This window comes from Xiphophorus hellerii, chromosome 8, assembly GCF_003331165.1.
Source record: "Xiphophorus hellerii strain 12219 chromosome 8, Xiphophorus_hellerii-4.1, whole genome shotgun sequence".
NCBI lineage: Eukaryota > Metazoa > Chordata > Actinopteri > Cyprinodontiformes > Poeciliidae > Xiphophorus > Xiphophorus hellerii.
This window is the reverse complement of record NC_045679.1, coordinates 28,032,678-28,056,514: the sequence shown is the minus strand read 5'-3', so window position 1 is coordinate 28,056,514 and position 23,837 is coordinate 28,032,678. Positions and strand designations below refer to the sequence as shown.

Below are 23,837 nucleotides of genomic sequence, written 5' to 3'. Positions count from 1 at the left end.
TGCGGACTGGAGTGTTTCCACCTCGGACAAAGAAGGACCATAGTTTGCATGTGCAAACTGTGAGAGAAAATCCAAATTTAACCCATTGCTTTGGCGTTAAGCGGTCGTGTCCATTGACTGATAAACTGAATCACTTTCATTTTGTGTCTGGGTATCCACCAGATGCACTACATGACCTTTTTGAAGGAATAGTCCCAAGAGAACTAGCATTGTGTTTTCAGACTTTCACCAAGAAGAAGTACTTTAATTTGACTGAACTCAACGAGTTAATCACACGTTTTCCCTATAAGGGCTCAGACAAAGCCAACAGCCCTCAAGCAGTCCCTCAAAACTACATTCGTCGCAGAACGATAGGAGGAAATGCCCATGAAAATTGGGCCCTAATACGGTTGTTGCCAGTCATTGTTGGTTCACGGGTACCTGAGGATGATGCTGCCTGGCAGGTTCTTCTGACTTTAAAAGACATAGTTGAATTGGTGGTTGCCCCTGTTCATACAGTTGAAACTATTGCATACCTTGACTTTAAAATATCTGAGCATCGTGACAGATTCTTAGCAGTTTTTCCTGAAGAGACACTGACACCCAAACACCATTATTTAGAACATTACCCTGCACTGATTGCAGAGTATGGGCCTCTGGTTGGTGTATGGACAATGCGCTTTGAAGCGAAACACAGCTTTTTCAAGCAAGTTGTGAGGCACACAAAGAACTTCAAAAATATATTGGTGACCCTTGCTACAAAACATCAGATGATGATGGCATGCCAATTACATACAGATGTTGGAAAACAGCCATTGTGTGTCACAAAAATATCTGTGGTGCCTTTAGATGTGCTGCATTCAGACATACAGGAAGCTTTAAGAGAAACATCACCGCTTCTGTCTTCCGTGCAGTTAGCTAACACTGTCACCTGCTATGGAACAAAGTACACTGTTGGGATGATCTTGCCGTATGGCTCTACTGGGGGACTTCCTGACTTTGCTGAGATTATTCAGATAGCCATTTTAAACAACCGTGCACATTTTATTGTAAAGTTACTAGATGCATGGTATGAAGAGCATCTTAGATCTTTTCAACTAGAGAACACTGGGAAAATGGCTCTTGTTGAGCAGCAGAAACTTGGTGATGTGTACCCCTTGGCTGCATACAGTGTGGGAGGAAAACGCTTGGTTACACTCAAACGTCACATCTGTTATTTGTTTTAGGTAAGTTTGATAAATTATGGTAACCTTTACATCTCATAACATCTGTTTTTAAACCCATTGTTCTGGAAATATAACAACAGTATCCTTTTTTGTTGACATTTTAGGAATTTAATAATCATAATTATGGAACACACATTTAATGTTATGATTATAAGTGTGGTGTTCCACTTAAATAAGTACAGATTTTATTTATACATTTTTTTATACAGGTTTTTTTTCATGTACTGTATAAGAATATATTTAACTTTTGTCTATTCTTGTCAGGATGGCAGAGATGGAGGCAAAACTCAGAGTAATAATTGACGACCGAATTGAGAAGTTGGTCCTTCCATCAGGAATCCCGCCCACTGTGGAGGAGCTGCATAATATTGTGAAGGAGACCTTTGGGATTTCTACTGAGTTCAGTCTTCAGTATTTTGACTTGGAATTTGAAGATTATTTTACTCTTCACAACAGTGATCTTATCAAACACAAAGGCACTATAAAGGTTGTTCACACTTCTCCTATTCTTCTGAACTTGTATGCAGCTCATGAAAGTTTGGACAGTTCCTTTGTTCAACAGTCCACTGACTGTGACTCTGCATCGTTTGAAGAGTCAACTGCATCAAATGCAGAGTCATCTGCTGGAACATCTTCTTCACAGGACACCATTATCCTGTCTGGGCGCAGTACCACAGAACGCTGTCAGCCATGGCCAAAGCAGTTCCCCATTCCACAGTTTGCATACGAAACTGAGATGTACCTTGAAAGAGGCAATGAGGACTACAAGAAGAATGGAACACTTCTCACTACCTCTAAGATCAAGGCAGACATACTTGAGAAACTGGCTGAAACTGTATATACTTATACAGCCTATCCATCAGGTTCACAGATAAGTGATGTTGCTCAGGCACTTGTCAATAAATATCCTTTTCTCAAGGAACCCGGTTCCTTTGCAGGTTACTATGGCTGGCAGCAAAGCCTTAAATACAAGATGTCAAATTATCGCACCAAACTCAGAGGCTACGGTGTTCCTGAGGTGTTATGCAATGCACTGAAACACAAGACCCCTGCGGACAAGAAGTCTGCAAAGAATGTAAAAAAGCCTCGAAAAGCAGAGGTAAATTTCCTTCCTCCTTACCCGGCTGGAGAGGATGAAGAAAGTCAAGAACAAGAGAGGATTCAGTTGCTTACTGAAGTAAAGAAAAAGGACAACAACGCATTGATAAAAGAAAAAATGGCCAAAACATTTGCACACAGAAGAAACGAAATCATCAACCAATCACCCAGTATAGGGGACATCAAAGCCAGATGGCCCGCTCTATTTGAGACATCTCACGTGAGTTATAAGTGCATGCTAATCAGAAATGTTCCTAGTCAATGTGAAGGATTGCATTTGTGATTCTGCATTTAGCTATTTGATACAAAATGTGTTGCGTTACTGTCATCTATTTTATAGATCAAATTTGATCCGTCTTCTTGCTTTTGAAAAATGTCGTAAGAACAGTATGTATGTTTGTAATATTTGAGGCTTTAAAACTGGTTTCATGATTTGTCTTTCAGATCCAGGATGAGTTTCACAGAATCACAATGGTGCATCTTGAATCAAAGTTCATGTCCAAACTGGATGAATATACTCCTCGACTTCTGAACCTCTTCCACTCCAAGGGCGGAAACATGGGGTTGAGATTGCAGGCTATCCTACTCAAGGTATCCTTCATTGAGCATTATGGTTGCTAATATTTTATTCTCAAAATTTTGTGTTTAAACTTCTGGAATATCATTACTTAAATTTACTGGAGGTTAGCCTGTGATTCTCTTTATAAATGGAATATGAAATAATCGCATGAGAATTTGTTTCAGTAGTGTTTTATTACACTGGTCCCCAAGACGGCACAGGAAGGATCCTTGAGCTTATTAACAGTAATATAAACCACCTGGTGTTTATTTTTTTCGTTTCAGACTCCAAGCAATCCTGACATCAACATGACCAGAGATGTTATCATTCGATGTTTGATGCTGTACCTTGGGGAATCTACAGATCAACTCTTAAAAGAGTACGATGTAAGTTGAAGTAGATGTTAAAATATAAAGTAGGTGATTTCTCTCATCTCTTTTACTTGGTATTTGTTGGAAAGTCAAATCACAAAATAGTCATAACTGTATTTCTCCCAGTAGTTATTGGCAAGCTATATCATTGTCCTCTGTTAAGTGTGTTTACATTTTTATTTTCCATTAAGGAATTTTTAAGTGCTAGTGCAGAATGCTATCTCAATTTGATTTCACCAACTGGCATAATTTAAAACTTGTCAGTAATTTATGTAATTTTTTTCCTAAGAATGCTTTACCTAACCATAACTTGATTTTTTTTAAGTCTTTGCAATTTGTCCCTAAAAGCGAGCTAAGAAATGATGGCCAAGACGCTGCTTTGTGAATACAAAGACATTTTTACAGAAAGACTGAGGCAATGCAGAATAAGATATTCATCAAGACAGTGCCAGGAAGAAATAATAGTGTAATGTGATTTAATTTCAGAAACTTCATTTAGAAATATTTGTAACTGTTCAGCTCATCATTGTATAATTGATTATATTATAATAATATAATATATTATTATGATTGATTTATATTTGTTGTTTTTTTTTCATTTTTAAATTATGTGCATTTTTTTTAGTGTTATCTCAGATTTGCCTAAAACACTGACATAAATAGAGTGCATTACAAGCAACGGCTGACAAACTCCAGATTTTCTTGTCCAAACAGTTGTAAGCAATTTGGGAAATGGAACCTTCTCCTTTGGCTGTATTGTCTGATATGCACAATGTTCTTGCTATTACAGGATGCTGATGAAGACAGTGTGTCACAGGACCTTGCTGTTCAAAGCCTGAAGATCTACAATGTCAAAGCTAACATGTCAGAGGATCCAGACATCGGTATCGTGGTGGACGGCGTGAAAATTCTAACTGCTCTGGGTAACTTTCCAAGGGCTTGCTCCCTGCTTGTTGGGTTGGCATATGCTGTGAATCTTGCCTATCCAAAGGAGCTCAGATACACGTTTGAAGTGTTTCAGAAACTTCTCCTCGGGCTGGATAGTTCAAAGCTCTCCCCAAAAGTGAACAGCCTCAGGAATAAACTACTGGCTTAAGAAAACGGACCCTTGCTAAACAAAAGGGAATAGACAAGTCAAAGTCACTGTGAAAACCAACACGCAAAACTTTGTGAAATGCTCTGTGAAGTTAGTTACAATTAGGGTAATTTTCAGTTCAGTGGATTTCTGCATGTGTATTTTTTCTTGCAGTACATTACAGTTAACCACCCTTTTTCTAAGGACTGACCCCTTGTTCTCATATGTGGTAGTGCGGCCTGTTATATGGCTTTGGATCTGTTCAGGTCTGTCACATAAGCCCTTGTGCCTTTTATAGACCATAGAGCATCCACTATTGCCTTTTTGGAGAGTCCATGCAGGCTTCACCACTGAAGGGTGATGATCTGCAGACTGCAAAACTTTGTTGTGTTTCATTTGCACTTTATATAATATGTTTTTGTTCAGTTCTGTCTTTCAACTTATTTTTCGAAAAGGAAAATAAGTGTCATGGAGCCAAGGGCCCCAACACAGTGACAAGATGTAGCATAAACATACAAAAAAAGAAAATGGAAGTTTTTATGCCTCCAAGGTCTCGCACATCTCTCACATCTTGTCATGTGTTTTCCCCAGGTACGTTTTATGTGCATACTTGTTTTGTGCTCTGCATGCCTCTTAAACATAAAGTGAACTCTTATGTGATTGATAAATTGTTGAAGCAAGCTTAACTGAGTCCAAGTTGATTGTTGTTGATGTGATGGTTCTAAAAAATCATGTTAACTATACTTTGAGCAGAGTGGCACTATGTTTTTGACTTGATACTGATATATATTGCCCCTTCTCTGTTTTATTGTTGTATTTTGGAATTTTGCACTTGTTGGGTGCTGGATAAACACGTTTTATAAAGTTGCACAAATAAATGCTGCTGCTGTTTTATGCATTGTAATTTGTTGTTTTTTGATGCCACTCAAGTTTGGTCAGGATATTGGGTAAATTAGACACAGAAAAATTATGGCAACAAAGTGACATTCAATATTATTGAATAGATTTAAAGTCCTATGATACAAACAAAAACTTAAAATTTATCAATTATTTTAGCTACAGATAAATAAGAACAACAGTGTTAATGTGTTGAATTAAGCAATAATGTGCTACAATATGAGTTGATATCATTTATATTATTTACTTAATCCAAATAATTTTTATGCTGATGTTTAGTAAATCTAAATCAATTTCACCCATTTAATTAATAAATATAAGTTAATTTCACCTAGATTATCAGTAAATAGGAATCAATTTCCCCCAGATATTTAGTAAATCTAAATCATTTTTGCTCAGATACTTAGTAAATAAAAATAAGTTTTCCTTGTAAAATTGACTTGGATTTACTAAATATTTTTTGGCAATGTAACTTATCATTTGGCTTGATATTACTAAATCCAACACATTTCAGCTGTTGCTTTTATTAAGATGTACTTAATTTTTTTAAGTTAAGTTAAGTTAACATATTCAATACGTTTTAATCAAAATTGTATAACCTAAAATCTATTCAATTATATTACGTGTCACTTTGTTGCCACAATTTTTTTAAGTAACCATTGGTCAAATTTTTCTCAGTGTGCAGCACCTGACATGTTCTAGTGTTAATGTAACATTCAGGTCACTGTGGAAAACCTCACTGACATGTACAGTGCTAGAGCACTAAATACGTTGAGGGAAAGAAACTAGTCAGTTTCCTCAGAGTCTTTGAACTTGTTTAAACAAAAAAATACAAGTTAAAAAAATAAACACTTGATAATCAATATTAACCCCCTCAAAAGAGCTTCTGATCATCTGCAGCTTTTATGAGGAATTATTCTGTTGTCCAATATTTGTTTGTATTCAAATTGAGTAAAGTCCAGTAGTTGTACTTTGATTTCTCTGTCACTGAAAGAGGGGCTCTTCCAGGGAGCCATCCAAGCCAGAACCATTTCTCAGGGTTATGGTGGCTAATTTGAGCAATCAAGGAACAGCAACAGGGGAAAAAGAGAAGAGGATTACTGTAATTATTAAAAGACAGAAACTGTCACCAGACATTGTATCAGAATAATGGAGAAGGGGTCGAACTGAAACGTGGTTGTGTTTGGCTGTGATTTCCGTATTTAATCAGACATTTTATCAAAGTTTGAAAGTTACAAAAGAGAGCGAGAGTGGCACAGAGGTTAAAGGTCAGGTTAGTGGAGGTGGTGGGAATCAGTCTCTGGTGTCTTTGATCTATTTTATCATAACGACCCTGAGGAACCTGGATGAGGAGTCAATTATAATCATTGTCCAGCTCTGTGAAGGACAAACCTGAATGTCAAATAAAGGTGTTGGTGGAGCCGTTTAGGCAGGTGGAGACGTGGAATGAACCATGATGAGAAAAATAAATAAATAGACAAATAAAACAAAGGAGACTCTTTAGTTATCTAAATGAGCTAGGCTATTTAGTGGGGAAGTAATTCATCAGTAGAATTGTTTATGTTGGGAAAGTTGTTGATGAGGTTGGTGGGATGAAGGATTGATGGACAGAACTGAAATTCCAACATTATCTTGCCTTCTTATCCACACTGATTCATGGAAGAGGTGGAAAATAAACATGTGTATCAGTGACTGTCAGAGCAGCATAAAGCACATCCACACCCAAAGATTCAATTGTTTTTATGATAGAGAGCAATCCCTGAGGTTTATATGCATTCATATCTTCATTGTGACGATGTGGTCGGGCTCATTTTTATTTTTTTTATTATTCACCAGTTATTGCCAGTTAGTGTCTGCACACTTTGTCTGCACCTCTACGCAGCAAAATTAGAACCGATTCTATTTTTGCCTGTCGCCAGAACAAGCTTTGAGTCAATCTAACAACAGGAAAGACAATGAGCACAACATCTGTTTTTTCAAAAGAATTAACCAAGACAGACTACATGTTCTTAAAATCCTAGGTATATTAATGAGTATATGGCTGCATTTATACATAAGCACTCAAAATGTATCATTTATAGCCATGAATACACACATAATCCCAAAAAATAAATTTACTTTATTCAGAAAACCTAAGTAATCTGTCGAGGCAGATGAAGTGAGAGCAATGGACAGAAAAATAAATACATTTTGGAATTTTAGATCTACAGTATATTTATGTAACACCACTCATCCTTTTTCATCACTGGCTTTATCGTGTGATCTTGAATTCCTCCTGCATGCTTCTTGGAGAACCTCTGGGGTTCGCAGCAGAGCGGAGCAGCATGTAGTGTATACCAGGCTGGTCAGGATTGGCTGCGCAGTGTTAAACCAGGGTTAGAGTGTATTATATATTATTTATGTTTTATTTTATATTTAGTCATTTTTAAAACACCTACAATATCACATGTACATATATATTTATATAAATGTTATATTTCTTATGGTTATATTTGTATTTACTAACATTTACACCTGGGATGGAGTAGCTTGTCTGCAAAAAAGCAATTTCTCCTCGAGAATCAAAATATATTCTATTCTATTATGTTGTTTAGAGTGTATATATTTTTATAGTATCACAGTGTGTTAGCACAGTGCACTTCAGCAACAAAGCAAACATCTTGTTATTCTGCCACAATTTGAGCTATATTCATTAATACAGTTGGATAAAACGACATAATGAAACTTTCCAAATTGTCCATAAACTTGTATGTGAGCACACATTGTATGCATGTTGGAAAATTAATTTCTCTTGCAACTTGTTAGTCTAGCTTTTCTTTAAAATGATCTTTAATTCAATGTCTTGAATTGTTAAATTCAAGATATTCTAATAAGGATCTTATATGAGAGATCACCTTCAAACATTTGCACAGTTGCTGCCAAGTCCTGTCTTCAATCTGAAATGATTCCTTCTGGCTCTAAACTTCCTATATGCTGTGACTGGTCAAATCTGGTCAAATGTAAAGTAGTTGATAATTTATTAAGGTTTTTTTCAAAACACCTACAATGAAAGTATCATGGCTCTTTCACTTTAATTGAACAAACTCTTTTGAAGGTGGTGGGCCGGGCTATGAAGCACTTTGTATGCAGGTATGATATCTGAGCAGATAATCATATTGTCCCAATTCATACTTTTATACTTACTTAATATTTTACAATGATGATTTCCAGAGTTCGCAAAGTCTGCTTATAAAATCCTTCTGTTTGCTATAGAAATACTATTTCTGGTGACTCCTCTCATCTTTAAAAGCTCTTTGAAGAAAATTGGATAATATGATTTACAACATTTAATTTCCCTCTGGGATTAATAAAGTGTTATTGAATTAAACTGGATTGAATTAAACATACCTGATTCCTATAGAAAATTGTTTCTCTCTTTAATTTAAAAAACGCTGATTGCATTCAGTGTTTATACCCGTTCTGTGAGAAACACTTCAGCATTTCAGAGATCCGTGTTCGTCCAGCCTGTTAGCGTGGCTGCTCAGTGTGTTCAGTTGGTGTTTGATGTAGGGCCCAGAGGTCATGCTGCAGCTAGGTTACTGATATTTAGAGAAAGTGTCTTGGGATCTTGAACACATTGTCTCAGTTCTGGTTTTCTTCCTCCACCTGATCTGACCTTTCTTCTCCATTATTTGCTCTGTGTGCTGATATATCAGCCTCAAACAGAACTGAACAATGTCTTAGGAATTGAGAGGAGTCTTTAGAACTAATATTGACTAGATTAATGTTGAAATATCCACAGTCAATGAAGCAAAACTTGTCCGAGGAGGTTTTTACCATCACCCCTCTGCGACTCAGTAGATTGAGGAGTTACGGCAAACAGAAATGGGGCAAACCACACAGACTGGCTCTGCCCAGTCATTTCATCAACAACGCCAGGTCCATCACCAATAAGCTAGATGAGGTTTGGGTGTGCATTTCCTCCCGCAGGTTAAACAGCTGTGTTATGATCGTCACCGTGACAGGACTGGATGATAAAACCCCTGATGTTGTGATGGAGCTTGAGGAGCTGGACAGACAGAACTGCTCAACATCAGTCCAATTTTTCATATTTGAGCTTTCCTAAAAATTACTTTTCTGTAGGTTACAAAATTAACCTGTAGCAATAATAGCTCACTTTCTATGTTAACCTGAAGAAAAGTTATACAAAAATCTAAAATTATATTCAGTTTAATAATAAAAAGGCATGCTCACAAATACCCTTGTCTAGCTTATAATTTATATATTCATCTTCAGTCAATTTAATAGATGAACTCTCATCTTGCCCAGACATTTATAGCTTTTGTGTTTATGTTAGCGACAGGATTTGACACCTTCGTTTGTCACACACAGAAACACATCTACCAGCTATGTACCGCCATGATGCGCTCTGCCACCCATTTATTGAACCGGCATGATATGAAATTTATTTTCAACTACAGCCTGGTCCCTGCATTGTTCAGTCTATCTGCTCACCTGTATAAATACACTTGCAGAGCTCTTCCCCGCCCTTCGCTCTAAACGCCGGCCCCTGGGCAGCTGGGATATTAAACCGGACATTATCATCAATCAATAAAATCCTCTAAGACCGAACTTGAAAATTTGACCTTCTGCTGCGAACACTTAGCTTTTGTCAACAACTTGTAGGTGGAAGTGAGAGCGCTGCACAATACAAATAATGACCCCGGCGAAACACGGTGCGCTAAATAATAAAACATAACTTAATGAAGCTTCGAGGCAGATAAATTTTCCAAAAGGAATTTTAATAATCAAGGTACTCGAATCAATCGAAGGATTGTTACAACCCTAATTAGAGCTACAAAAGGAATGTGAATGTTAGGTAGCCAGCTGTATTCTCAGCATCTCTTCTGTGTAAAGAATATGTTCATTAGCTGCTAACTACAGGAACTGTCCAACTGTAATCCTGACTTCTCTATAAAAATGTTTTCACTCAGTCTTTGTTTAAGGACTTTCTGCTGCATTTTTTCTGTGTAGTTTTGGTTTATACCCAGCAACAGACTTACTGAGGCAGGTGTTGTGGGTGAAGTCCCGATGGAAGGCGTCGCAGTCCTGCTCCTGATGACCTGTGCCCCTGCAGGTGCACCACAGGCTGATGGTGATGTTGGTGGGGCTGTTGTCGCTGTAGTTCGGTGTTACGTCTGAGCCTGTGTTTTGACAGAGCACCGGAAGGAAGGGGGATGATAACTGAGATGAAGATTATCCAGGAAGAAAATTGAAGAGGATTTTAACAAATTAGGAATAATATCACCTGATCATTCACAGAGAACAAATGAATCACTTCCAATATGTCTGTGAAAACTACACTAAAGGATCAAGAAATGGTTGAGGAATTAGGCTGATAATAGCCAGCTGGGGAACAGGAATGATGGCAAAAATAGTAATCAGAAATTGCAGCATTATTCATATTTACCTCAAGAATGCTGAAGTTTTTGTAAAAGCTAAATCGATCTGTCAAACATCCTCCTGATTCAATAAAGTTCAATTTCCTGACTGATTGGTTCAGGCATGGAACAGTCAGGTAGAAACCCTGGTCTGCTGTTGCGCTGGTGGCCTTTGATCTGGACAATAACCCTAACCCAATAAGGCTACATTCATGATGCAGCCCAATTCAGATTTCATGCCCAAATGCAACTTTGCCCAATTCTGATATAGTCACCCTCTAAAAAACCCCAATTTGAGCCACTTCCATATGTGGAACTAAATCAGACATGTACCCAAAAGCCATGTTGCAGTTAATTCGCATTTAAGCCAGACATGGTAAATCTGGAAATAAACAATGACTGAAAAAAAATTAGAGTTATGAAAGTCTGTGTCGCTCATGACTCTGACTACACATCTCAACAGAATTGGGGATCAATACCTGCTGTGTGAAGATAACCTATGACTCAATGCTCAGCACGGCAAAGATGGGTCATCTATTACAACATAAACTTGTTTCCTATTACTTGTTTGCATGTAGTTGCTATTCATCATGTGTAGTGAATGACAGTGAAGTTGGTATCTTCATGTTTACAGCTTTATGTGGTTGTCTGTATTGTGGATTTGGGAAGGGGGAGTTCAGAGAAATGGGCCCGCCCAGCAGGAAACCATTCACCCAAAGACTTCAGTCTCATTTCATTCTCATCCCCTGAAGAACAGCAATCTGAAGTAGCCTTACCAATGAGGCCCACATAGGACATGAGGCAGCCAATGTAGTTGTCATAAGGACAGCTGGTGACGGTGTGAGATGTCATCTGGCAGTTCATGTGGAAATCAGCAAGGCGAGACCTACAGTAACCAGACAAAAATATATCAGTCTTCAACCTACAAATGAAATGCACATGGAGAAATGATAATGGGAGGGGTTGATATGGCCTTGGCCGTCAACAGAAGGAAGCATGAAGTGCTAAAACGTCCAGGTGGACTGTGGACTTCAGAAAGCATAGTGGACCAGAACAAGCAGATATGCCTAATCTTCCCATGATTAGTTTTCCCTCTTCTTCAACTCCTGATCTGACTCGTGGTTTTCTATGAATGCTGTGTGTATAGCACCACCCTCTGAGAGATCTATCATTTCTGCTGATGGAGCCAGTCAATGTTAGTTATGTAACTGAGCCAAAACCTGAGTCAGCAGTGTTTCTTCACGAGTCCATGGTGCCAGCAAACTGATTCAACCCAATCATCAGATAAAACCTGCTAATTCAGGGTTAATGAAGGTCTCAAACTTATTCAGTATTAGCTAAAATTAGAAACAAATACTATAAAACATGAATGTTTCTGAAATCAGTATATTGAATCATATCAAACAGTAGGAATCTTTGAAGCAAGTTCCTTATTGTAATTATATTATAACAAAAACCTCGCAGTACAGATTGAATCTTTTTTTTTGTTTGTTTTTTTTTTGCCTTTGAAATAAATCAATCAAGTTTATTTGTATAATACATTTCAGCAACAAGGCAGTTCAAAGTGCTTTACATCATAAAAACACAAAATAAAAAGTCATAAAAAACACCATACAGTGACAGTAACAATTAAGAAATAAACAAGCATTACATTTGGACAAGTGCCATCATCAAAATCATCAAGTATGTTGGTCAATGTTTCATTTATTATGGTTATAAAGCAACTCTGAACAGGTGGGTTTTTAGTCTAAATTTAAAGGCAGCTGTCAGCTGGTTTCTGGAAGTTTGTTCCAGATTTGTGGTGTATAGAAGCTGAATGCTGCTTCTCCATGTTTGTTTCCAGGCCTCTCAGCTCTGGATGGTTGATAAAACATCAGCAGATCTTTAATGTATTGTGGTGCTACGCCGTTCAGTGATTGATAAACTAACAGTATTTTACAGTCTATTCTCTCAGTGAAGGACTGTAGAACTGGGTGATGTTCTGTCTTCCTGGTTTTAGTCAGAACGCTGGCAGCAGCATTTTGGATTTTATCAATACTAGAAGATATAATTATTTCTGTGTCACAATAAATTAATCAGGGATAGTTCAATAAGATCTTCAGTAATGAGCTGCATAGCTACGTAGAAAAACTCAGGTGGTGAATTACAACCAGCTGACATAAAAAAATAAAAAACTGAAACCTGGAGAGGTTCGCACTACAACCTGGTACATCAGAAACATCTGAACTGGATCAGGACATCTCCACCTAAAAGAATAATGTCTAAACCCTGTTAAGATATTCTGCTTCATTTGAATCGTTTCTTATCTGACTTGAAACGTTGCCCTTATCTGAAGGTCTAACTTTGACTAGAAAGTAGTTGTTTTGTGACATTGTTGGAGTATAACAGGGTAATAACTAACAAAAGATGAGGTCTTTTAACATATCCTTAGATGTTACTATATGATTAGACTTCCTTAACTGTCACGGGTATGTCTGCATACTAACAGAATATAAACAGATGGAGTACTTGGGTAAATGATTAATATTCAAATGAACAATAAAAATGGCTTCAGAATAGTGCTGGACCTCAGTTAGAAGCTAAATATACAACAAACAGCTGGTGTTGATCTACTGGGTGACATTAAATTGCTGTAGAGTGAAAAAATCACCAAAATGATCTCCATAAATAAGCTGCAGTCAAAGCTCAACTGATGGGACACCATATGTTGGACATACAACATTAAACCTCTGCACTCATTTGTTTCTCACTCTGGGTTTTATGTGTGAGCTGGTGAGACATGAGGATGGGATTTATTTAAAAATAGCATCATTGGATGGCATGCAGAAAAGGGCATAAAGTTTAAAACACACAAAGGCAGCCATTCAGGGTTGTTCAATATTTGCTTTCTGGCAACTAATTACAGTTACTTCATATTGATAAACTGTCCCAGCCTCCAAGGTTTACATAAAATCCCCTATATGGGCCTCAAGATATAAAAATATTTAGCACTTCATGGTTTTATTGTCTATACCAAGGGTGTTCAAAGTGAGGGCCGGGGGCCATTTGCGGTTCTTGCACTGATTTTGTGCACAGACACTGCTCCCTGACCACAATTCAAGAATAAGTTAAATAAATTCAAACTAAAGTTTATCTTTAAATTAAACTCTACTTAAGCAAATGTTAGATGCAACACAAAAAGTGATAATCTTTTCCAAGCTTTCTATTCTCATTAGATTTTCATGGTGACTAGGGCCACATCTACTCATCAACTTAGGCTTTAAAGGGAAACAATAAACTTTATTTGAGAAATATTTATTTTAGATGTAAAAACAATACAAAAAATACTATAGGCCGTTTGGTTTTTATGGATCTAAATAAATTATTGTCATACAGGCGTCGCCATGTTGTTTACTCTGCAGTGCATTCTGGGTAAATGGCATATCTGAGGTTCGATTGTACTAGCTCCATCCAGCCAAAACATCATTAATCCTCTTCAATTTGAACCAGTAATCGATGGGAATGTAGAAATCACAAGAGGTAATGAAGGTGAGGAGGACCAAACAGAGGAAGAGGACAGAGTTGGCAGAAGGAGCTGGTGTTTGTGTTGCTGCTGTCACCTTCAGCTTCATAAATGAAACAATGAATGACCTGTACCTCTGGTCAGGCTGTGTGATCTGGAATGTAGTTGACATCGTCTGTGTCTGGTGTGGTCTTCGGTCTGGTGTCAGGTCTGTGATTTTACATTTGGTACCAGTGCCAGTGGCAATAGCTTCATTGTCATTTCAAAGATCTTCCGGTGCTGCCTTTCTCTGATGTTTCTCCCTGCGTCTTTCTCTCACTAGCCAACAGCAGAGTTTGGGCACTTTGTAGATAAAAATTTGGTTTTAGTTAGCTAGGGTAGTGACCACCTGTTAGATCCTTCAACAATTTTGTTCGTACAAACGACTCAAAGTCTTGTGGAGAAAAATATTGACAGAGCACAAATGTGGGTCCTTTGGAAATTCAGGTGTGTATCTGAACCTGGATTAAGTCATCATTTCATCTTATTATCATATTGGCTGGGAATCAGAACTCGAACCTGGAAGACAACCATTTATCCAACAAACCACCAACAGAAGGAAAAGTTAGCAGTATCGAAACACCTGCAGAGTTGACATTCCTCACAATTACCTAAAAAGGAAGATTCAATACAGCCTTAGCAGGATGTGAGACAAGAACAAAACTTGTCGAAATGTATCATCATGATTACATTGTATGTTTATTGCTTCCCTCTATGTGATGCATGTAGAGAAACAACTCAGCCTGCTGAAATCTGCTTCGTTTTTGTGTGAAGTCCTTGAGCAAAACATAAAGCTGTGGAACAGATGCACAGAAAACTCTCCTGAGCTCGAAATCCTTCAGGAAATAAGGGCTGATTCAAACAGTATTTCAGAAGATTATTTGCATTTCCATTATGTGTCCTGCAGGATCCTCTACATGATGCATATGTTAATGCACAAGAAACCGTCACAGCCAATAACTGTGCAGATGCTCAGTTTCATTTACTGCCTGTCCTCTTTTTGTCTGTTTCTCTTTCATCTGTACCTTTCTGCTGCCTTGAGTTTTTCTTGTGTTTTCTATCTTCCGTTTCAGATTCTGCGTTTTGAAATGGGATGAGATAAAAAAAAGGCGGCGTCTGAAACAAGACCTGGTGGAATCAGTTCAGGAGCATTCCAGCCTGTCCAGAGAGGACATGAGATGTTGAAGGTTGGACAGGTGTTAGGTACCAAACAGATGTTCAACATGTGGCAGAGCTCCTCATTTAAACACACATGGCAGAGTTTGTGTTCACTACAGGCTGCAGATCTGCAGAGTGATATAGACTGACAGGCTTGAGTGCAGACATATAGGTCATTTGGTTGGGGTGCGTGTGTGTGGGGGGGCGTGCGTGTGTGTGTTTGAGCTATTGGTTGTACTTTATTTGAAGGGCTGTGCATAAGACTTATTCATTAAAAGTATCATCATTTACCGAATGACAACAGTCACAAACATTAAATTTTCCAGACTGATGCACATCTTTCAAATAAAGTGTTACAGAGCAGCTTTACTGAGGTAAAGTAAAACTACTTAAAGTTACTTAAAAATTTTATTTTTAGAATGACAAAATAAGATAAAAACAAGATGACTTTATCAGAATCAACAAGACAGAGTAGCAAAAAATAAAACAAATAAAAACATATCCCAGAAAAATCATATGAACATAGTATTTACATTTTCATATTTTTTTTGTTTGTCCGCCTTCTTGGGGCTCTGTCGCCCCAGAGCTTCATCCTGTAACTAGTGGGTTGATAGTTTCAATCCCCGCTTTGCTTGTCTCTGTCAGAGGGTGGCACTGCATGGCAGCCTCACCACTGTGGCTACAACGTAGTTTAACCAGCATGTGAATGTGTGTGTGAATGATTGGATGTAGTTTGAAGCACTTTGGAGCTCTCTGGACTTGATAAAGTGTTATACAAGTGCAGACCATTTATCATTTTACCATTAAAATTCCATGTGACAGTTTTTCCCAACTTGTTTGGGTGAGGTGGCACCCAAACTGTCTGTTCCTCTAATGCCAAGCTCAGCTGCAGTAGGTTAGAGAAGCACTTTGTTAATAAATGTAAGAAAATTAAACCAGGGAACTAGCATGTCTGCTGATGTCAAGCTTTTCCTTTTAGAGAAATTCCAGAGTTGAAGAGACATTGGAATGGAATCCATAAAAAAATAAACATTTTTAAATAAGTCAAGATTAAAGCTACAAGAGTGAACCAAAGGCCCAGAAGTCGTTGCACTGTGGCAGAGATTTAGAGAGAAAATCCAGGACATTCACTAAGAACGTGGATGTTCTTTGTGGAGCCGTTTCAGGAGGTGGAGTGGCCTCCGCCTCATCTCCAGTCCGTCTTCTCCTGTCATCACCACACCGACAGTCATCCAAGACCTCCCCTCCCATCCCATAGGATCAAGCTGACGCTATCCGTTCTGTTTCTCCGTCCCCTCTCTGCTGTACCAGAGCAGTGTGTGTGTTTGTGTGTCTGCCGCCTCCACCCAAAGACTGCTGTAACGCTGGCTGAGCCAGTCTTGGAGTTGTTCCGGGGCTTATTTAGATAGATTAAGCCAGGTCCAGTCACAAAGTCTCCAACATTTTCACTAATCCCAAATTTTGCACTTCTGACAACTTAAAGCTTAAACCAGACCAGTCCAGACTGGAACGACCTTCAGGTAGCCAACCTGCCACCTCAGAGTGAAAGATACCAGACAGGAAGTGATGACCCATTCAGACTGAGGCAGATGGAAGAGACTTGGACTGATAGAAGACCAACTGGTCCTGAAGCTGACTTCTAATTAAAGAGTCTTATACAAAATAGACTTTTTTTATGCATCATGTTATTTTATTCCCTTATCAATTCCCTTGAGTGTTGCTTAAAATTTTTTCATGGACCTTTGAGAAATCCCTCCATGGCAATCGTTCAGCTGCACTGAATGCCTGGGTGGACCTTGCAGGCCTTTGAGACTCTGCTCCTCTTCAGAGCTGCAGCTTCCAGACTTCTCCTCCCCTGGGACTCCCCCTCTCAGCTCCTTCAGACTAGCCAGCAGCCATTAGCAAACTACTCCTGGAAGTGTGTGACCTACTTCTCCTTGCAACACTGTTAAAAACATTGTTCATGGGCTAGTATAGGAGCCATGTTGTGATGACTTCCTGAAGGCGGAGTGTTAGAAAGAGCAGGAGTTTTTAAAGAGACAGAGGCCCAATTTCAATGCGTTAAATCACAGAAATTAAGTAAAATTTATTTTAAGTCAAGTTTGATGTAGAAATTTTTTTAACAACTGAAGTTAACATAGTTGATTGTGCTATAAAATGGCACAATTTGCCTGGAAACACATGATACTGCCCCTTTAAAGCAAGAGCCTTTAAAGGGGCTTCAAATATTGATCACTGGATCAATATAGAACCTCAGAATAGACCCTAATGGAGTCAGGTGTTCTTCTCCAAACATTTCATATTATTTGTATATTAGTTGCACCAGACTTGTTGGGTAGTGTGTTCACAAATTATATCTGTTGCTCAGGCAACACTGAAACGCGTTGCATGTGATGTAAGGGAAACTGATGACTATTGAAATGAAATTCCATGGAGGCAATGTGAATATCAATGTTCTCATCACTGAAGGTTGTGGACTCAACTGTGAAGAATGATGAGGTTTATGTGGAGAAGGAAATGTGAACCACACTCTGATGCACTTTGTGTGTCCGGTTTTGACAAACACACACACTGACACAAACACAAAGAGTGTGTAGAGGGGTTAAAATATTCTCCCTTCAGTCATGTGTCTGTCACACATCAACATCTGTGGTGGAAAAATCAGACTGATAAATCTGCAGAGATTTGTTTAAATGCTTCTAGTGAGATGCCAGAGGAAGAGGCTCAGCTCTGTTCCCCCTGCTGCTGGGCACATCTGCTCAGCTGGCTGAAAACACTTGTCAGTCCCACAAAGGAAAGAAGATATCACATCTGAAAAAAAAATCAATAAAAACACATCATCCGTCTTTGATATTAAGGTGACCTGTTTTAAAGATCCAGATGAATAGCTATGTTCTCTTCCTGCCATCACCCCAAACAGACTAATTTACCTAATAATAAGAGCTTCTTATCACTGAAGAATTCTATAAAAAAACAGAAAAGGAAAAAAGCCTAACACTACAAAAGTACTTTTGTGGGCATTTAGTTTTATATATCAAAGTTAAAATGGATGTAAATAAATTCTATACATAATATGGTAGTAATACATTATTCTAGAAACAGCATGAATAAACATGCTTTAAATAAAATGAATTAAATTGTGTTTGGTATTTTTGCGTGAACGTTGTGATGCCCTCCTCCTCTCTGTATTTGACCCAAACTCATAAGTCCCGGTGGGAAGCAGGAGATCTCAGATTTAACTTCCACACCTGCAACAACAGAGATAAACACAACGCAGATGCTCACACACACACTGTGAACTGCAGAACACACACAGCCACAATAACAGTGTGTAGCGTCATTTATCATTTATGACACGCCTGCTGAAATGTTGCAATTATTCATTTGGCATCAACAATAGTGATGTAATTATGATCACAGTATGTTTAAAGTTATCTAATTGTGCTTATCTAATTTGCAGAAGTAGAGCTGTGTAATATTTTTTACAGCTGGGATATATATATATGTTTTTGCTGAAAGTCTTGTTTTTTACAAACCAAGTCGAAGCCTTGTGAGCATCCTGCAGTGTTCTACATGTTTTCATAAATTACTGATAACTAATATATCCTTAAGTTGGTCAAAAATGACCTGCATTCATTTCCTATGGAATTTCATTGGAACATTTGAATCTGTTCAACTTTGAATGACATCAGTAGATACAAGTACATCTAAAAAGTTTTAATATTGCATAAAAGTGCAATATATTTTCCCAGTCATCTCAGAAAATGAAACTCAAATGTTACCTAGAATCATCACAGTTTATATTCCTGTAATTCTGGTAATTTTTATGATTGTGGCCAACAGATAATAAAACCCCAAAATTCAGTGTCTCACAAAATTAGAATACTGTGAAAAAGGTCGTTTGTTGACTCTGTCATCTTTAAAGGGACAGTAAGAAATGGAGGAACAACACAGCCTTCGGTTACTGTTGGCCTGAGCACTGCGCTCCCCAGAGCGACCTCTGACCTTTACTAACAATTGCACTCACCTGTGTACATCTCCTGGCATTTGTACTTAAAACATCCATTGGTCTTAGGTGAGACAAAATTTTGGGGCTTTTTTCCTGTAAGCCGGAATCATTAAAATTACAAAAATTAAATCTTGAAATATTTTAATCTCTATAAAATGACAGTTTCACTTTTTGAATGAAACTTTTATGCAATATTTCTTGTGTAAACGTGCAAGGAATATTGCACTTTTACACAGTAGTCTAATTTTTTGGAGATGCAATAGTACAAATGATAATCCTTAAGCGATGTGACTAAAATAGCATCAAAATGCATTGATTGTAGCCCAGAATATTTTTGACCTACTTATAGAAGAGTGGAGGGTCCTGCCATTCCTACAGATAAAGATTAAAAACATTCACTACCTCTGGTAACATATTCATGAACACAAAAACGGAACAAATTTATGATTAAAGAATGAATTGGCTCCTGAACAACCTGCTGGTAAATCAGAACTTCTTGTTTGTGTGACTCAGGGATGTCGGTTACCTCCAGAGAAAAGAGGAGCACTCCACACATTCCTGAGGCAAAGTTAAAGTACACAAGTCACAGAGAAGGAAGAAGTCAAATTCACTTGTCTGATCTGAACAACAGAAGTCAGGCTGAGTCTGAGAATCCTGCCACATACAACCTCTGAGACACCTTCCCTTCTAATTTAAACACCTGAATGCCTCAGCATGTGCTGCTTTTTTCTGAGTGCACTTACATTTTAGATGCAGTGACACTGCATCAAATATTTATTTGAGTCTCCCTGTACACTGAAGCAGAACTCTCCTTAAATATTTCTATGACACCAAACCAAGGAAAACTTTGAGGTTTTTAATCTGTGAAAATGAAATTCCACTTTTGTACAATCAGAATCAAATGTGAGAAGATAGTGAACTTTATCAGGCCTGGACAAAAAGAAATGTTCCAATTTAGAAAAACTTAGTATGCATGCAGGTCAGTGTTGGGAATAGGAATGATCTGATTTACAAGGAGCTGGTGGAGCCAGCAGGTTCTTCCAGGTTCAAAAAGAAATCATGTAGTCTAAAACATCCTGATGTCAGGATCATGCAGGTCAACAAAAGCAATGAGTATTTCTGTAAAACTTACAGATGGGGAAAATAAGAAGTTGGAGAGTAACTGTGAACTAATACACATAGGATAAAATGACAGAAATAGTTATTAAAATGGAAATCCAAAAGCGCAGGCAGCTGAACAGCAGAGGATAAAACAGCATCAAGCCGACTGGGAGGACGGAGCAAACTGGGTAAACTGGGAAAAATCGGGATCAATAACATGCTGGTGAAACTATTAGAAAAATGTACAAATAACTATAACATGATGGAATATTTACAAACACAAAATAAATGCATGTACACCAGAAAAAAATCCAGAGTGCTGTGGTTGTATTGCTTACCTTTTCCAGGACAGAGTGTGTGAATTCAGCTGATACCAGCAGAGCTGTCAGCGAACACATTTCTCCCAGAATGCAAAGCTGTCCATCTGCTGTCAGATACCCTGAAGCTGAGCTGAATGTCTGATTTAACACCTGATGCAGTTACAAACCGCCAATCATCTGCCAACATGACAGCTGGTTACCATAGAGACCCAGCATGGATCAGTGGACAGACATTACTGCTGACCAAGGAGTCATACCAGTGTTTATTCCTGTCATTATTCAACCACTTAAATATTTAACTTCAATTATGACAGTAGTTCATTTTAATGCATTGACATTCACCAGAATGTGTAATTGAAAGCAAAGTGCAGACATTTAGTGCAGCGGTGAAAACCTGCAGTGTGTGGGGGGGTGGGGGCGTGTGTGTGTGTGGTGCTCTGAACAAATGTAAAGGGTTAGTGTGCACAGCGTGTGTGCAGCCTGTGCCATCACACACACTCCAGGAACAATGTTTTTGTAATGGGTATGAGGTGACCCTCACAGACCTTCAGCAGGGTCGGATGAAGAACTTTACATCTAATAGACTTGTTGGAAGTTTCCATCAGGACGCATCTGGCAAATGCAAGGATTTATATGTATCGACTTCCTTATGACCTCCATCAAACGACGCACGTCGCTCTAACAACGCCGCTGTGCATGCAAACACTCTGCCCCGCGCGCTGAGGCATGCTGAGCTAAACTGCTTTTCCAAAGCTGATGGCGGCGGTGCGGGGAGCGGGCGATGAGTGTGTTTTAAGGCGAGGGAGCCAATCTAGTGATGGCAGCGCTCCATTACACGGTCACTGAGGTGAGGTGGTGGCGTGATGGAAATAGCAGCCTCTTTTCTGTAGGTCACAGAGGACGGTGGTAACACAGCAGCTCCGCTCACTTTCTCTCAGGGTGTGTGTGTATGCGTGTTTGTGGGAGGGGGAATTTACACAAAGACATCCTCTGATTCGTCTCATTTCCTCTGTGCTCATCTGAAAGTGTCCTGTTGGTTCACAGGAGCGATGATGAGCAGCAGATACATTTTTAACATGAGGATGAAGGCGAAGTGTTCATGTGACTGGAGCAGGAGAAGAAGAAAAGGGGTGAGCAAGGGCAAAGTACCCTGATGCTGAGTAAGAGCGGCAACCAGCAGCTCATAAGCTATGCAAATATGTAAATTTGCAAATTAGCAGGCGCACTGTGGGACTGTTAGTTGAAGACAACATGGAGTCAAACTGGTGGAGCTGATTGCCAAACAGACCGATGTGAACTCACACACAGCTCAGGAGAAAACAAGGTCAAACATGTCAACACACTGCAGGCATCATCCAATCACTGCAATGACATCATCAGTTAAAGAGCAACATCCATCCATCCATCCATCCATCCATCCATCCATCCATCCATCCATCCATCCATCCATCCATCCATAATTGCACAATTTGACATATTTAATGGCCTCTAAATTTGATCATTTTAATTTATCACACCTTAAACCTTTTTAAAAGCCCACCGATTCCCTGCAGAAGAGATTCAGGGACCATAACAAGTCGGGTTCATCGTTGGGTAGAGTTTAGGTCAGATCCCCATCTGGGTCAAAATAATTTGCTTGTTGGTCGGGTTGGGCTCTGACTTCTGTGCAACGTTTAATACATCCAGAACAGAGGAAACCCAACAAGAATCCTCAATATAAGGTTGTGTTAGTCTAATTATTCTAGTCTAAGTAGAGGAGTTGGCAGCTTATCCAGCTGAGGACAGAAAGTAAAGTACAGATGTTCATTAGACTGTAACAAGCTGCACCGCTCTGCCCTGCTCAGCTCCTGTAAATCACACATTCCTGATGATCTGCACCCCCATCACCAGCTACAAAGAGCGACAGCAGAGCTTAAATAAAAGCTAAAAATGGGAGATATTACACTGTTTATTCAAATTATGGTCTAAAAACATAAATCTTCCTTTTTTCAGGCTCTGTTAAAGTTAATAAGTCAGGATCAGGCTTGGACACAATGTCTAGAGGTTGGATGTTTTTCACCCACATCTGAACTATCCTTGGGTGTCATTTCCAGATGTCTAATAGTGCTGTGTTCATCTGTTTAAGCAGTTAAACAAATACTATGGGAATGTCCTGACCTCATAGTGTTCAGGAAGGAAATGTATTCTGGCTCCCAGAGATGAATGTTGTTTGGGGGCATATAAACTCTACCGCTGAACAAAAGCAAAATCCCTGGTGTAGATGATGCCACTGAAGCTGCTAAGAAAATAAAGTCCTGCACTGACATGGACTAAAAGCCACTCAGTGAGGAAGAGGTCATCACTTCAAAAGCTGCATAAAAAGCCAGAATCCTATTAGTAAATTCACACACAAAAAAAAAACTCATTTCTGGAGACATGTCTAGTAGTCTGGTGAAACTAAAATCACTAAGCTTAGTCATAAAAACCATTTTTATATTGGGAAAAAAGAAGGGGAAGGTTGGCAAAACTAACATCATTCCAAACTGTAAAGTAAGGGAGTGGCAGCATCATGCTGTGTAAATGTTTTGCTGTAGAATTGACTTGATGATCTTCATGAACAGAACAGCATCTTGCAGCGCTCACTGTTCCAGCTTCTGACTTAGGCAGGACTGTCTGTCTGACTGAGACGGTTTTCTGACAAAGTTGTACAAAGCTGTACCACTGTAACTAACAGAAAAATTACTGTTCATCCTGAGGAGCCCAGCACGGCTAAATATTGCAGAACTAAATAAATTTACACAAAAATGTCAAAATTCGCACAGGAATATATATTTAGAAACCTAAATAACCTATTTAGAGAGTTTATCAGCAACTTTGGATGTAAAGATGCACTTTACATCTGATAGAAAATAAGCAAAGGCAGATAAACATTTGAACATTTCAAAAGAAATACTGCTACAAATATAGTATGAATATTTTTCAATATGCAATTTCATTTTTAAATGTAAATAAAATTATTATTAAAAGGAAATAATATTTATTAAATGTATAAATGTTGTATAAATGTATAAATTTAAATATAAAAAGTTTGAAGGAAATAAATT

At 38.5% G+C, this 23,837-nt stretch overlaps 2 protein-coding genes across 2 annotated transcripts in view; one reads left to right on the top strand and one right to left on the bottom strand.

The window, feature by feature from the left end:
• Positions 1 to 23,837, bottom strand: part of gfra2b (GDNF family receptor alpha 2b) — a 121,217-nt gene that overhangs the window by 20,794 nt on the left and 76,586 nt on the right. Inside the window, exons 6-7 of the mRNA XM_032569875.1 lie at positions 11,402 to 11,511; positions 10,248 to 10,388 (exon numbers count right to left, since the gene is read on the bottom strand). Of these exons, the coding sequence (XP_032425766.1) occupies positions 10,248 to 10,388; positions 11,402 to 11,511 (251 nt within the window). The remainder of the gene's footprint in view (positions 1 to 10,247; positions 10,389 to 11,401; positions 11,512 to 23,837) is intronic.
• On the top strand, positions 1,449 to 5,212 carry LOC116724293 (sterile alpha motif domain-containing protein 3-like). Its single transcript, XM_032569874.1, has 4 exons — positions 1,449 to 2,523; positions 2,748 to 2,894; positions 3,147 to 3,248; positions 4,024 to 5,212. Exons 1-4 carry the CDS (start codon positions 1,471 to 1,473, stop codon positions 4,327 to 4,329), a joined length of 1,608 nt encoding a protein of 535 aa, XP_032425765.1. The 5' UTR covers positions 1,449 to 1,470; the 3' UTR covers positions 4,330 to 5,212.

Excerpts from the sequence above, each read along its gene's own strand:
- LOC116724293 (XM_032569874.1), top strand. The coding sequence starts at position 1,471 with ATGGCAGAGATGGAGGCAAAACTCAGAGTAATAATTGACGACCGAATT. Across the intron at positions 2,524-2,747 it reads CTCTATTTGAGACATCTCAC|ATCCAGGATGAGTTTCACAG; the intron begins GTGAGTTATAAG and ends TTTGTCTTTCAG. Across the intron at positions 3,249-4,023 it reads AACTCTTAAAAGAGTACGAT|GATGCTGATGAAGACAGTGT; the intron begins GTAAGTTGAAGT and ends TTGCTATTACAG.